The 15,847-nt window shown below is 38.7% G+C and overlaps 1 protein-coding gene across 2 annotated transcripts in view; it reads right to left on the reverse strand.

Moving 5' to 3' along the window:
* Positions 1-15,847, reverse strand: part of Chrdl1 (chordin like 1) — a 116,927-nt gene that overhangs the window by 23,066 nt on the left and 78,014 nt on the right. For both annotated transcript variants that reach the window (XM_013355111.2, XM_026777970.1), the window contains exon 7: positions 1,135-1,202. In XM_013355111.2, the coding sequence (XP_013210565.2) occupies positions 1,135-1,202 (68 nt within the window). The remainder of the gene's footprint in view (positions 1-1,134; positions 1,203-15,847) is intronic.

Here is a 15,847-nt window from a genome sequence, read left to right on the forward strand (position 1 = left end):
TGTGAGAGAGAGAGAGAGAGAGAGAGAGAGAGAGAGAGAGAGAGAGAGAGAGAGAGAGAGAGAGAGAACATGTACAGCGGTATGGTTGCTTGTATGTGAAGGTCAGAGGAAATCATGAGTTGGTCCTCTCCATTCACCATGTGGGTCCTTGATATAGAACCCAAGTTTGACAGCCAAGTGCCCGCTGAGCCATCTTGTCAACCATGTTATATTCTTATCAATAACTTTGAAAGTATTCTAATGATTAGGTATATATAGCCAAGCCTATATTTATACATATTTATGTTAATTTGTTAAATATATATGAAAGCAATGCTACAGTGACATTTCAAAAATAGTTCAGCAGGTACATTGAACACCTGTTTGTGTGTGATGACAAACACCTTGGAACTTGTAAACACTTTTATAAGTCCCTTGATGTGACCTGGAACTTGCTCTGTAGAGGAGGCTGGCCTTGAACTCACAGAGATCCACCTGCCTCTGCCTTCTGAGTACTGGAATTAAAGGTGTGGGCCACTGTCACCCTGCTTTCTTTTCAAATTTTAAGAAGTTTGAAGAATATCTCTTCTTAGGCATTCATTCTTAGAGATGTTCTGTTTTGTTAATTGATTAAATGTACACACCCACATATACACATATTCCTACTTGTCAGGCTTTTTCTAAGATTTGTGCTAACAACAGAAATAAGGGTAATGGTAGGAGAGTCTGGCCCACAATCTTTGTTTTTCTTTCAACTGCTTGACCAAGAACCCTCAGGTTTATAAGGAATCTGACCAAAAGGATGAAGTGGACTATATTAAAATCCCATAGAAATCATCCACTCTTGAGAATATGGGTGGTGACTGTCTTCGTTAGAGAGAATACACAGAATTGTCAGTCATCTGAAGAGAGCATCTACTTCTGATCTAGACAAAATCCTATGGATGCTCTTTGTTCATGTTCTTGCCCTAATTACAGATGATAAATGTTTAGAAGTCAGTGAAGACATCATTTGATTTTTTTTTTGAGGAAGGAGAAGAAAGTGATGTTAGAAATGGGTCCATTTTTTGGATTCGATGGAGACTTTTTTCCATGGGGGAAAAAGCTTGGCTTGCTGCTGTAGAGTGTGGAAATATTGGAGCTCTTCACACTTACTGCTTCTCTGTTGGCAGGCTGCCGGAAGATATCACCATCAGAATGTTCCCACGACAATTCTCCATCCCCTGTTTATTAAAAAGAAATAAGAAAGAATCAAACATACATATAAGGGAAAACTATCATCCTCTTGACCCAGCCACATTTTTGGAATTATGTTTCTAAAGTTCTCAAGGCATTTTAGCTCTTGTGGCTACCTTTCAAGAAACAGCACTGAACGATTTCTCTGGGTGGGTCTCATGATTTAAAACAACTCAAAGTAAAGTTATCATTTTTTTAAAATAGATCAACTGGTAACATTATCCAGAATTTAGAGTATAAAAGGGAAAATAATTGATTTTCTCCTTAATATAGCCATCATCATCACTTTCATTTATTTTATTAGTGACAGTTAAGTATTATACAGATCATATTTAACATGTGTTTATACTGCCCTTAAACAATGAATTTTGAAGTTTTCATTGGTCAAGTCTTAAGTTAGTCATTATGTCTATGAGAAGTCATGAACTGATTTAAAAGTAAAAGTTAAACTTGCTATGACTATAGTATTTATGCAAGAAATATCCAAGATGCTGTCTTTTTATTTTTCTTTTATTGTTTTATAAATTCACCTAAGTGCTCTATTTTCGATGATTGGTTCCACTCCTCCTTTCCCCTCTAATTTTTCTCATGTCCCTCCTCATTCACTCTCAAATTCACAAACTCTTCTTTAGTTATTACTATACACACACACAGGTATATAGATAGGGAAAAATCTAAAATTCATATGGAAGCCAAAGCAATCTTAAATAAAAAGAATAATGCTTAAGGGGATTACCATGACACAATACAACTTATATTACAAAACTATAATAATAAAACAGCACAGTACTTTAATTTTCAAAAGTCTTTAATTTTGATCAGACACATCTTTCTCTAGATCAGTAGTTTTCAAGTTGTGGGTCTTCACCCCTTTGGGGGTTGAATGACTCCTTCACAAAAGTTGCTTAAGACCATTAATATTTGCATTATTATTCATAACAGTAGCAAAGTTACAGTTATGAAGTAGCAACAAAAATCATTTTGTGGTTGGGAGCCATCATAAGATGAACTGTTTTAAAGAGTTGCAGCATTAGGCAGGTTGGGAACCACTGCTCTAGGTCTATATGATCCATTATTTGGACAGTAAAACACCTATTACTGAAGCCTTCCAGAACAGGTGCTGAGGCGGAAGTAGGCCTGAGTCAGAGACCTCTGCGGACCATGCATAAGTCAGCGACCTCTGAGGTAGTAGGCCTGAGCCAGCAACCTCTGCCAGAGCAGGCCTGAACCAGCAATCTCTACCAGAACAGGCCTGAGGCAGCAACCCCCACAGGATCAGGTACAAGGGAGCAACCACTGAGTGAGCAGGCTCAAACCAGAGACCTCTGTGGGTCCAGGCACAATTCAAGGACCTCCAAGGAAGCAGGACTGTGCTAGAGAATTCTGCAGGACAGAGCCCAAGTCAGGGACCTCTGCAGGAGCAGGCCCAGGTCAGGACATCTACAGAAACAGGCCCAAGCCAGCGACCTCCACTGCAGCAGGCCTGAGCCAGTGACCTCTACCAGAGCAGGTCCAAGGCAGTGACCTCAGTGGAAGCAAGCCCAAGCAAGCAACCTCCATGGGAACAGGCCTGAATGACCGCCAGTATTGCAGAGTGACCCCAGGGAGTGCTGAGCAAGCTCCAGGAACACCAAATAACCTCCAGGGTAACTGGAAGTGTGGCCCTGACTGCATCATGAGGTGCAACCATCTGAGCCTTGGATCCTCTGGCACCTGGAAGACTGATCACCAGAGACACAGCTCCAACTACACCAATGAGGAAAAGATGGGTAGACAAGGTAAGAACACACTCAACACCACAAAGAGAAACCCAACACCAATAAAAACTAGTGGCTTTACAATAGCAAGACATGAACAATCAAATATAGATGATGAAGAAGAGAATGACCTAAAAAATAACTATAGGAGAATATTTGAGGCCCAAAGAGGAAATGAAAAATTCCCTCAAAGAAATGGAGGAAAAGATAAATAAAAAAATTGGAAGAAATCAACAAATCCCTTAAAGAAAACCAAGAAAAAGCAATCAAACAGATGAAAGAAATCATTAAAGACTTGAAAACCAAAACAGAGACAATAAAGAAAACACAAACCAAGGGAGTTATAGAAATAGAAATTATGAGAAAACAATCAGGAACAGAAGAATACAAGAGATGGAAGACAGAATAGCTGCTGCTTCGTTCTAAGACAGGGTCTTGCTATATAGTTGTGCCTAACCCGAAACTCACTATGTAAGCCCATGTTGTTCTGGAGCTCATGCTCCTTCCTTCTGAATTAAGTTGGCATTACAGCTCTGCATCACCACACCAACTCAGAGTAACTGATTCTTAGAGAAGGATTTTATGTCAAGGTTTTGGGAGGCTTAAGAATATAAAAGATAAGGGTATTCGTAAGGTGATTGAAAACAAAAACAAATTGGGTAATTTTCAAGAAGCTTTGGTTACCTATGACTATATGAGGATTTATGTAGGTATGTGTGTGCAGTATATATATATACTAGATATTGATTGGGCTAACACAGAACATGGAATAATAGAAAAAAATTCTGTTATAATTTGTCTCCCAAGTTTCAAAAACCTAGAAACTAAATAGTAACATTTTAACTGTTTCAGATATATGTTAGTACTGTTGGGGAAATTTATGCAATTTTTTGGAACTTGCAAAAGCTTGAAAGTTAGTTTGATAGCCTTCTGGCTTAGCCTCACACTTCTAGGATTATAGGCTGGAGTTACAGTGCCTAGCTCATTTACTTAGTTCTGATTGCCTAAAGGACTTAGTATTCTACACTGTTTGAAATGCAGAGAACTTGAGACATAATTTTGTCCAAGTGTTACATGGAACAGATGGGAAACCAAAGCTCAGAAAGTAGAAGTTATTCATAGTTAAACAATGTTCATAGAAATTAACACCCAAATTGCAGCCCCCTAGATTCCTGAATCATTATGTTAATCTTTTAAGAGCATGGTTTACTCTTTGTTATTTGTGACTGCATTGCCATCAAATAATGGAACCGGGAAACCTCTGACAACCCTGGTATTTCTTTTCTTCTCTTTTTTCCTAAGTACCTACAAGTGTGTTGTATTTTTAATATTTTGTTCTTTTTCTGTTTTCTACCATTATAATTCCACCATGAAAATCAAGATTTTTATCTATCCTGGTTTTTTGATGTAATAATACCACTGACAATAGCAATTGGCACATAGTATTTATTCAGCATTTGCTACACAAGTGAATAACAAAGCATTATAAATATTTTCCACTGCTAAATGTTTCTTGGTCCTTTGTGGACAAACTGTAAATTTCTTAAAATGAGAGGTTATGCCTTACACTATCTTTATTTCTTCTTGGTCACTACTTTCCAAAGTGTGGTCCTTGTCATAATCTGGGAATTTGTTAGACACCAAAAAGTTTGGATCCCACCCCAGACCTACTGAATCAGAAACTATGGGATAAGCGCCAATAATTTAGGTTTTGATGAGCTCTTCAATGGAGTTGGATGCATACAGAAATTTAAAAATAGCTGGGCTGGAACAGCTGGTATATTGCTGGGTACATATCAGTGGCTTAATATATGACTGAACTAAACTGCAGTAAAAAAAAATTAAGTGTTTGGCTGGAAGAACAGTTTTCTTTCTGTGTGGGTGCAGATGATAGGCAAAGACTAAATGAAGACCCATGTAGAAACTCTGGCTACAGTGAGAGTTGGCTATGACAGAAAATAATGCTGAAGAGTCAAATAACAAGCCTTGAATACTGCATAAGTGGAAAGATTGATGCTATGGCAAGTGAGACAAATTATGCTGGGCCCTTGCTCTCAAGATGCTCACATTCAATTTGGAAGTGACTGGACATCAGTTTAAGATGTAGTTTAAAAACATATGAAGGTCAGAAGCTGGAAAAAACAAATGGAATACACACACACACACACACACACACACACACACACACACGCTTAGGCCATATTGAGTTGGGAAGATGGACAAGTCAGATGGAATCATGGGAAAAGCATTGAAATGAACAATGACCTATTTTTTTTTTAAGAGGTAGATGCAGAAGTGTTTTCAGGGACATTGCTGGTGTGGACAGAGCACCTCAGCTGAAATGAACATTTGCAAAGCAGCAGCACTTTGGAAATAGCAAGGCACACTAAAGTAAGCAGGAAGAAATCAGTTTGAATAAAAATTTGAGATTGGGAAAATATGGAGCTGGTAACTGATTGGAGAGCAGTGGGAGAAGGGGAGGGAGGTAGGAATGGGATGATGTGGAGGTTAAAGAGGGGATTTAAATAATTTGGGACATCAAAAGCAGGTTGAAAAATTCAGATTTCATCCTGCTATTAATTTTAAGGTAGAGGGGTCCTATAGTATAAATGGTATCCGAGGAGGTGTCTTCTGGCAGCAGAGTGAGGATCACTAAAACTTTGGAGTCCAAGCAGGAGGCAGCTGTAGTAACAGGTGACAGGCCATGCTGCACAGCAAAAGAATACTGAGAGTAGATGTGATCAGAGAGGAAGAAAACAGAGAAGAAAACAGAATAAAGTGATTGTCAGCTTGAGAAGCTAAAGAGGTGTTCAGTGTCGTTGACAGTGACAGAGTAGGGATAAATGAGATTTGCGTGCCCTGTTTTAGTTGGCAATGGTGGGTCTGAACCAAATAAAAGTAGACGAAAAAGATGATTAGAAACTAGAGAGGGATTTACCAGCAAATGGGAAAATGAAATGTAATAAAGCCACATGATATGGCTCCAAGCCAGATCTGAGCAGCTGAAGAGAGAAATGAAATTACAAAGCAAGAATCACAGGGCAGCACTCTTCAGCACATTCATTTTTAAAGATGTCTTGATTGATATTAGCAAATGAGTGGTTTCTTAGCCTAGCCATCACAGAAGTTCAATTTATTATTTGTAGGTACTGGAGTTTTAAAAGAGTTTCTCATTAAAGAGCCTTAAAGTACGTTGAGTCCAGTCAAACGGCAGAAGCATTACAGAAGCATGCAGTCACAAACAGGCAGAAACTTCAGACGGCAACGCAGATGAGATAAGACAGTGTCAAGCATGCAGCAGAAGATTAATATCCTGCAACACAAGAGTAGATAGATAAATGTGCCACAGCCCTGTCTTTGCAAATCTGAGGACTTGTGGACAGATACATATGTGTAAAATGAGGTATCTTGCCAACTTAAAAATTATTGGAGCTATTGTTTCTGAGTATACACAGAGAGATTTTGTTTACTTATGCATTTTATACAATGTATTATTAATATGTATAAAATAAAATGACATAAAATGCATAAATTATCTATACTACATATAGTAGGAACATCTAGTATTTCTGTCACCTTTGAGATTTGAAAGTCATTAAAATGATATTACCCAAGTTTGAACATTTTAGTAAATGGCTGCTAAAGGTTTCCACACTTCAGTTAACCTCTTTAATTGAAGTCTTCACCAACATACTGAAATGATCATTTTAGATGCTCATACTTTGTATGTTTAAAAGTAGCTTTCTAGGCCTAGGTAGTGTCTGTTTGAATAGCTAAAAATAGATACTGCATATCCGTTTATAATCTTAGCTATTAGATTGTGGAGAAAATAGGCACCAATACCCTAGAAAACGGTTTCATTTTCCTTATTCATTGGACAATTTGTCTTGAGTGATATGGAGCTTTTTTCTTTCAACCATGGATTTGAAAAAAAGAACTGTGATTCTAATGGAGACAGATGGATTCTAGTTAATTCTGAAAAGCAACAAGATGTAATTTTAACCAATTTTTTAGACCAAAATGAAAAACAACTCTAGTGTACTGTATGTCAAACAATATTCATTTAACCTTAAAAGCCACATGTGTTGTTCATTCAAATCTCAATTATACTCTGAGTGATACCCTATGGGGCTGGAATGGCTTGGCTTGCTGGTAATGGGAGAAATGGAGAACAAGTATTTGAAAAATGGTCAAAAGCTAGGCTGAATTTCAAACTGTTTATAACTTCCACAACTTCCATTAATCTCTGGTTTGCTTGAGTAGGTCAAAGAAGCAAATTCTGCTGTCTCAAAAAGACTATGTGTATAACGAGATTCTGATATACCCATGAAGACAGGTCCCCAGCCAAAAAGAAAAAAAAGTATGCCAATATGCAATCACTTCTGAGCCACAAAGAAGAACAGAAATACGGTGGCAATAAGGCCCAATTTAGCTAGGCTAACCTAATTTTATTGTCTCTCTCTTTTTATCTGTCAGGCACAATTACTGCGACTTCATCTCTTGATTTCTGAAATGTCTGGTTAAATGGGGGAAAATTCTGTAGTCACTCTAATCATCGTTTTAAAAAGACATGAATCATTAGGGTGGGGGTTGGTATCCCTATATTTTCAAAGTGACTTGAATCCAGCAGAACCATGGCGAACAGAAAAAGAGCTTTAGAGGGAAAATGGAAGATCAAGCACAGAGAAAGCCAACATGAGATCTCCACCTGCTACATGCAAGGCAATTACACAGAAAAAATGAATAATACTTTTATAAAACTACATTGTGTGCATGAACCCATTAGAGGCTGAGCTCCAGGAGGCACTGGGTACAGAAACCAGTAAGTGCCTGGTGTACATATCAACACTCTAGACTTTCAATGGTGATGTGGCTAGACAGATCTGAATCCATTGTTAAAAATGGGGCCATGGCTTCCAAGAGTCCCATACTAGCCCACAGAAACAGGGGCATCACAGAGCCTGTATTTTCCAGTAGCCTCTCTGATAATAAGTTCTCAAAGTTGTTCCCTTTCCCCAAGTTGAAAGGCAACATAGATTAAATGGCTAAGAGAGCAGAGAAGAACTGCAGAGTCCGGCTGCAAATCCTAGCTTGTCTTTCTGCGTGTGTGACTGTGAAAAAATCCATCAATCTCATTGTGAGTCATTTTCCTTATTATTAAAACAGATACAATAATGTCTACCTTATAGGATTTTGAAGGATAAATGGGTTAGTGTGTGTAGAAAGTGCTTGGAACGGTGCCTAGCACATGGAAAATATCATACAGGCATTGTCTATTGCTCTTCCTCCATCCTTTCTCTCTATTGCTTTTTCCTCCTTCCCCTCAAAAAGAGCTAGGAAAACCATAGTGGGAAAAACCAAGCCTTGGTAACTCCTACAAATGTGTATGTATTTAACAGAAGAAAAAGTTTAGATTAGATAAGCATGCAGAACCTAGTAAGGAGATAATTTGTGCCCTCACATAGAAAACAACAATTTGTTTCTGAATCATCAGATGTCAAGATTCTGGATATGAACATATATACACAGAGATATACACAACACACACACATATGCAGGGAAGTTCATATTTTCTAAGCTTGCTTATGTTCTTTTATATTTATGACAGATCTTTATTTTTATGTTTTTAGGGCATAAGCTTTTGTATATTACTTAAAACCCCTTATCTCATTTAGCTAAAACAAAACTCCAGAGGGTTATTATCTGCTTCATTGGGAAGCAGTTCAATTTTCATAGCTATAGTATAGTGTTCAAATTCCACGTATCCAAACAGAAGTTTGTACTGTCATAATAGATTTTTTTTTTTAAAAAAAGTAAGCAAGATAGAGAAGGGAAGCTACTTGGTCTACCAATGTTGATGCCTTGGTCACCCTGGAATGAAAAGGAGTAAGGTCTTTTTTCTTTCTCTCTATGGACAGTCTTTGGCTTTGGTTTATCTGAAGAAGAGTGGCATCTTTGATAGAAATAGGGGGCATGCATCTGCTTTTAGCAGCCAAAAGAAAAAAGAAAGTGAATGTAGTCCTGCTAGCTGTGAGAAAGAACAGGTGATTATTACACTGTCCATGTAACCTGTGCTGTGGAGAGAGCACATTGTAAAGTCTTATGGTTAGAATCTGGGCAATTGTCAAATACTATGCCTCTTCTTGGCTTTACTTTTCTTTCTCATGGGTCCTTACCATTTCCTTACATTGGCAATCAAGAATTAAGATTAATTCCTATAAAAGATTAAGTCTAGGCTCATAAAAACTATTCTAATGTGAGCAATGTGCACATCCAATGGTGAGCCTCTGGACAGCCAGAAGATTCCTAGAAGTACAGAGAGAGGGGGGATGGGACCTTAATCACCAATAAAGAAATAATTGCTGTGAAATACTGCCCTGGGAATTCTTTATTTTTATAACCAGACTCACACAATCACACAAAAACTACAGCTCCACAAAAGGATGGGATGTTATTGATCCTGACAGGATATCTCAGATGGCCAATTAGGACACTTGACTACTAATTTAAATTCTATAGGAAAGTCAGTGCTGTCCCATCCACTGTCTAAAGGAAGAAATAGCCTAGAAATAAGATACATTCCAAAAAAGAACATGATGTCCAATGAGTGGGGGTCCTGAGATAGTTCACCATCATCTAGAAATAAATTTTGAGAGCAAACAATGGGGAGAAAACCAAAACAACCCAGGAAGTTTCCATGGAAGAAGAATGGTTTTAGTTGGGGGAAAAAAGCAGGCATCATTTGAAACATCTCTAAGATGGTTCTGTATTCCTGACCACAAGTGATTCACTTTATAAAAGATCATACTAACGGTAGTCAGACTTTTGTGTAGCTTTGAAAATCTGGTATTTCAATATGTTTTCAAGTATAGATAGATGAGAACATACTGAATTAAAAAGTATTTTACTTTAGTATAAATATTGAAGATGTACTATGAAGGCATAAATCACAAACAATCTCACACCAGTTCGGAATTATGATTAATAGGATGGTATTTATTTAAAAAGGAAAAAACTTACAGATCACCGTCCCAGAGAAACAGCCCTCTGCACAATCAGGAAGGGAGTCTAGTCCCCAGAAGCGGAGCAGGAAGTAAGAGAGAGAGGAGAGGGAAGTGGCCACTTTTTTAAAGGGAGAGAGACCACACACCAATGGGCTGGTATCTCAGTGGCTATTGGCTGAAGGAGCGGAAGGAGCTCCTGCAACAGTACTATTCCCTTTTAAATCTGTATAAGTGACTGTTACTAACTATAGATATAATTGTTAGTGGATCTCTATAATCTATTCATTTTTGAAGGAGAAACAGAAAGCTGTTAGTGAAGAACATACATAAAGGTTCAGTTGCACAACATGGACAGTAGCTTAAAAAATGACAGTAATGGAGACAGACTTTAGAGATACCCACATACCAGGCAAGTACTCAATCACTGAGCTACAGCTAAAGCCCAAATCTTGCTTTTCAAGTCAAGTTCCCATGAGCAACATTTTCCTCCTGATCAGGAGTAGATACTAGTGTTTCTGCCAAATATGTGGGCCAAATTGGAAACAAGCCAAGCCTTCTTTGTGAGGTTCTATATTTGGATATACTGTTTTCATCTCATCATTTTCCTCATTTCTTTTGTTTTGGGTTTTTGAGACAGGGTCTCACTATGTAGTCTGGCTGTCCTAGAACTCACTACATATACCAGATTGGCCTCAAACTCAGAGATCTGTCTGTTTCTGCCTCTCAAGTACTGGGATTAAAGGCATACACCACCACACCTGGTTTTTTTTTCATTTCTAAAACTGAAAAACTTTCTAGATTTTATAGTGTTTTAAAAAATGAAATATCTCCCCCCCCCACTACTTCCCCGATGATCCCTAGATATAGCCAAGGTGACTTCTGAGCTGCTATTTTGCTGCTTCCAGGAAAAACAAATCAAGAGTCTTAAGTAAGGGGCTTCAGGGATGGCTCAATATTTAAGTTCACTAGCTGCTCTTCCAGCAAATCCGGGTTTGATTTCCAGCACCCACATGGTAGCTCACAACCATCTATAATTACAGTTCTGGGGAATCTGAGGCCCTTTTCTGGCCTCTATGACTACTAGACACACACATGGTGTCCAAACCTACTTGGAAACAAAACATTTATATATATAAAATAAATATTTTAAAAAGAATATACAGATTTGGTTGTGATAGTATTGGGAGGTTGGTGTTAGAATGGTGAGCATCTTTCTTTAGAGACTGGGTCACTTGTGAGGGTAGGATAAAACATCTCAGCTTTTTGTGTACTCTTCCTTGCTCCTGAAACTATCAGTTTTCCATACCACTTTTTGTCATGGATGGAGTACCATGTGACTCTCAAGTAGCAGACAGGGTAGCCCAATTTTGAACTTCCAACCTCTACAACTCTGAGATAGACCTCTTTACTTTACAAATGACCTAGTCTCAGATATTGTGTTACATCAACACAAGATAGACCAAAGCATGTATGAAGCAGCCTAAGACCTACAATTAGTTAAAGAAGGAAGTCAATAAGCTAGATATATTGGTTGGAACAACTAGAAGTGGAGTTTCATTAATGGCCGATAATTCCTCAGTAGGAGGTAGGGAGAGAGAATTGTAGGGAAGAAGGGTTTCAGGAAGAGTGTGGATGAGATAAGAGAGGGAAATAAGGGGTGAATAGAAACAACATTTATTATATACATGTATGAAACTGTCAAGCAATAAATTACAAATTATTTGTAAAAACTTCAGTCTCAGCTGTGCTCCTGAAAAATGGATTGCATTCTAACAGGCAATAGGGAGGTGTCACTTAAAGCTTGTGGTGGAAAACGTTGAAGATAGGTATATTATAACACAAGGGAAATGGTTTATGCTAGTCTACAGAGTCTGGATATATGTTCATGTAAAAGAACTGATGAGTTGCAGGAAAGGGAAGGGACAGATTGTTTTCAAGTTCTTTAAAACAAGCCAAGCTCTTCAAAGAGCTAGGTGTGGTGGCATAAACCTATAATCCTAGCATTGGGGAAGCCGAGGCAAGAGGATCGCAAATGTGAGGTAAACTTGGGATATACAGGGAGTTTCTGTTTCAAGTTAAAACAAAACAACCCTGTCCACTCACTTATCCAAACAAATAACAAAAGATTAAAGTATTAGGGACCACATACAATGTAGAACAAACAGTACAAATAGCATGCACAGGAGTGCTAGATTGATGGTACCATCAGGAATTCAGACTATAGGACTGTCACCAGTTTTATCATAGCAGTTGATGAAGGGGAGATGCTCCAGGAATTTCTGTTCTACTCTCCAGATTATGATCCCTCCTCCTTTCAGTTACTGGATTTTATGACACCTGTCCTTGGTGGCTTATGGCATGCTTGTAAGTTAAAGGATTTGTGAGAGAATTCATGGGAATAAGGGGCAAAAATAAATAGATAGATAGATAGACAGACAGACAGACAGACAGACAGACAGATAGACAGACAGATAATAAAGGAACCCCATGATTTTGCCTCCAGAGTCCCAAATTGCTTCACTAACTGTTGAGGCATATTTGCAGTACTGTGCAAGACAGTAAAGGGGAAAAAGGAACACGGCATAGGCAAAGACTAACTTGTACCATTCATCCTTCTCTGGAAGGCCCCAGCCTACTCACTCACAAGTGGAGGGGAACCTTCTCATTCTACCCTCCTCTCTCTTCATACTCAAAAAATATTGGGTGTAGATAATTATTTCCATTCAGCCATGAGACAGTTGCTAAGTAATGACTAAGTACCTGGTTCTGTTTAGTGCTAGAGATAAATGGTCTTGGAACTTGCCCCCAGGACACCTTATTTTTCTGGAAAATAGAAGTATTTAGCATATAATGAGGCAAGTAAATTTAAAAGTATCCCAATAGTTAAGGGGGTAATTACTAATTTGGAACTTTGGAATCAGAATGACTAGGCTCAACTTTTGATTCTGCCTGCCTCTTTTACTCTGTCTGGGACAGATCACTTAGAGTCTCTGTCTTCACTTCTTAGCTTTGGAATAGGAATGAGAAAAGTTCCCACTAGTGTTGTGAAGATCAAGTGAGTTACTCCACACATAAGCATTTACGTGTTGGCGGGTGTATACGTAAGTGTGACATATTCACACGATCTATAAAATACATGATTGACTTTGAATACATTCAGCAGCTTACCCCAAATTCTTCTCCCTTGTTCATAGTCCAAGTACGTAGCCTTCCCCCTTTGACTTGGCAACATAGGCGGGAGACGAGAAGCCCAAATGATAAATGGTGGGGGGAGTGCTGGGTGTGGGTTTAGTTTGAGGTCTGTCTGCCCCATATATGGCAGTAGTACAATCTCTGAAGAGATGTTTTCTTCTGATAAAGTTTCCCTTACTGTTCTAGCGGCTGCTTGCACTATGCTTTCAGTCCAGATGAGGTTTGCTGAAGTGCCAGCAATGACACGTATCCTGCCAACACTCTCCTGACTGTCCCAGCCTCACAGACATGTCTAAACAACTGAGGCCGAGGCTCAGATTCAATCTGAGTCTAGGATTGCTCTCTGACCCAGGGAGAAAGGCGAGAATTAGTGTTTGGTGACAGTGCGGACAGGCTGTTTCAATAGGCCCCTTTATATGAAGGTTTGCAAGTTCAGCACTCAAAAGATTGTTGGTTTTTTTTTCTTCTTCAGTATTTGGCCTGCAGTTAGGGTGGTCAGCATAGGGAAGAAGTGTCTGGGCTCCCTGCTGTGTGAGTAATATGCTTCGGCAAGATACACCTTTGTACAAACATCATTTCAACAGAAAAAATAACTAGGTGCTTCATAAATGGGAACTTCAAAGACATTTCAAGCACATTACACACAACTCAAAGATGTAAAGAAATTGAAGGCATAGAAAAAACAAGTTTTATAAAAGTTGGGGATTTAGTCTTTATAAAGAAAGATGAAAGAAAGTGGCGCATTACGGCTGGGGATGCCAACGGAAGAATGTAGCAAACTGTCAAGCTACGAAGGGACAATGCACCATCAGTAGTAATGAGCTTTCATCTGCTGCTTCTGAGGACTCGCTAAAAGGGAGCATTTCAATTGTGACAAGTGAATTGAAGACACTCAGTACCAGGATCTGTTCCCACAAGAAGGACTAGAAATAAAACTCTGTCTGTGGAGATTAAATAAATAAAAGGCAAATCTATCAGACACGGGAAGGCTCCTTTCTACTTAACTTCAGGATAATTGCCACTTCTTAAGCAGTCACTCTGTATGAGGCCTTCTCCCAGCACTCCATGCTCGCAGTTAATCTTCACAACCACTGTGGGTGGTGGATACCATCACATCCTTCATTGTTATGGTGGAGAGATCCCAGGCTCTGGGTGGTTAAGTGGCTTGTCTAACGGACAGTGTAAATGGTGGTTTGCAATGTCAAATCCATATCCTCCTGTCTAGATAGCCTGTTTTCTGTTGCACATAGCTTCTTCGATGTAATAATGCTTCATCTCACTGTGTCCTTTTTTATTAATTGTTCTCCAGTTTATATTTCTCATATCCCCATTTCCAAATGAAATAATCTTACCCTAATGACTGGATTAGAATGCTCAACTGATTATATTAGCTACTCATGCATATCTCAATGCAAAATGGACTTTTGGACTTTGGACCATCTTAAAATTAATCTGGAGAGGGACATGTTATCTCAATTTCTATTATTCTGACAAATGTAATAACAGCACCACAGCAGCACACACACACACAGAGCGAGAAACAGGTAGGGAAAGATGCATGTCCTTATTGAAACAAAAATCTAATTAGGCTGTAATCGAATCCATATTGACTTATAAAGTCTGGGCAAGTAGAATATTAAATGGAATAAGAGTATACACAGGTAGCAGAACAATTAGATGACCAACAAATCAGAGATTGACGTTGATTACATTTATGACCATTTATCTCGGTTTCAGACTTTCAGCAAGCTCAGTTTCATTGCACAATGCAGATAGCAAACCATCACTGATGACTGTCCTCAGGGATCTTTGGAGTGTTTTGTCTAAGTGCTGGTCCACACAGCACTGATTTACTGCAGAAAGAATGATAATTCATTTTACATACTGACTATTGGGCCCTACTCCAAGGTGTGGTCCAGATAGGTATCAACAGGATCCTTACGAGACAAAAACACTGAGAGGAGAGGGTAAACATTCAAAGGCAAGAGAACCCAGGAATGGTGCTTAGAATTATGTCTGCAATATTTTTAAGTATGATATATGTGAGGATAAAGATTTCATTCATTTATTTATTTATTTATTTATTTATTTATTTATTTATTTATTTTGCAACCAGTTTCCCCTCCTTCTTAACCTCCTATTCCCTCCCCATCCCCCACTTCCCTTCTACCCCTCCCCCCATTCACTCCTTCTCCGTCTCCATTCAAAAGGGGTAAGGGAGAATAAGGACTTCTGAACAGAGGTGTAGCATAGATAAGGGCATCCTTTTCAAAGTGTAAGATGGAAATAATAAATAGGGTTCGTCCATCTGACTTCCACAAGGAAATATCAGACAATTTTCTTCTGATTCAGTGCTCCTTAACTGTGGCTACCAATTAGGATCACTTTCTTCTGGTCTGGGAATAAGTCCACCATGACAGTTCCTATGTACATCATGGTTGAAAAGCAATGATAGATACATATCACATTTGTCTACTTTTCATGATCGATTCCTGAGGCTATCCTAGACTGTCCTAGATCCTTCCTTGTGTTATCCCCCTTAAAGCTCAAAACCGTTTTCTTTACTGCAGAGACTGTTAGACAGGTATAAACTGAGCTAGAAAACAGCCAGGGTGGGGCTAAAATTGAAGCATCATGATCCCACAGGCTACACTTAGGACAATTTCTTTTTCCTTTTTT

This window comes from Microtus ochrogaster, unplaced genomic scaffold (genome assembly GCF_000317375.1).
Source record: "Microtus ochrogaster isolate Prairie Vole_2 unplaced genomic scaffold, MicOch1.0 UNK92, whole genome shotgun sequence".
Taxonomy (NCBI): domain Eukaryota; kingdom Metazoa; phylum Chordata; class Mammalia; order Rodentia; family Cricetidae; genus Microtus; species Microtus ochrogaster.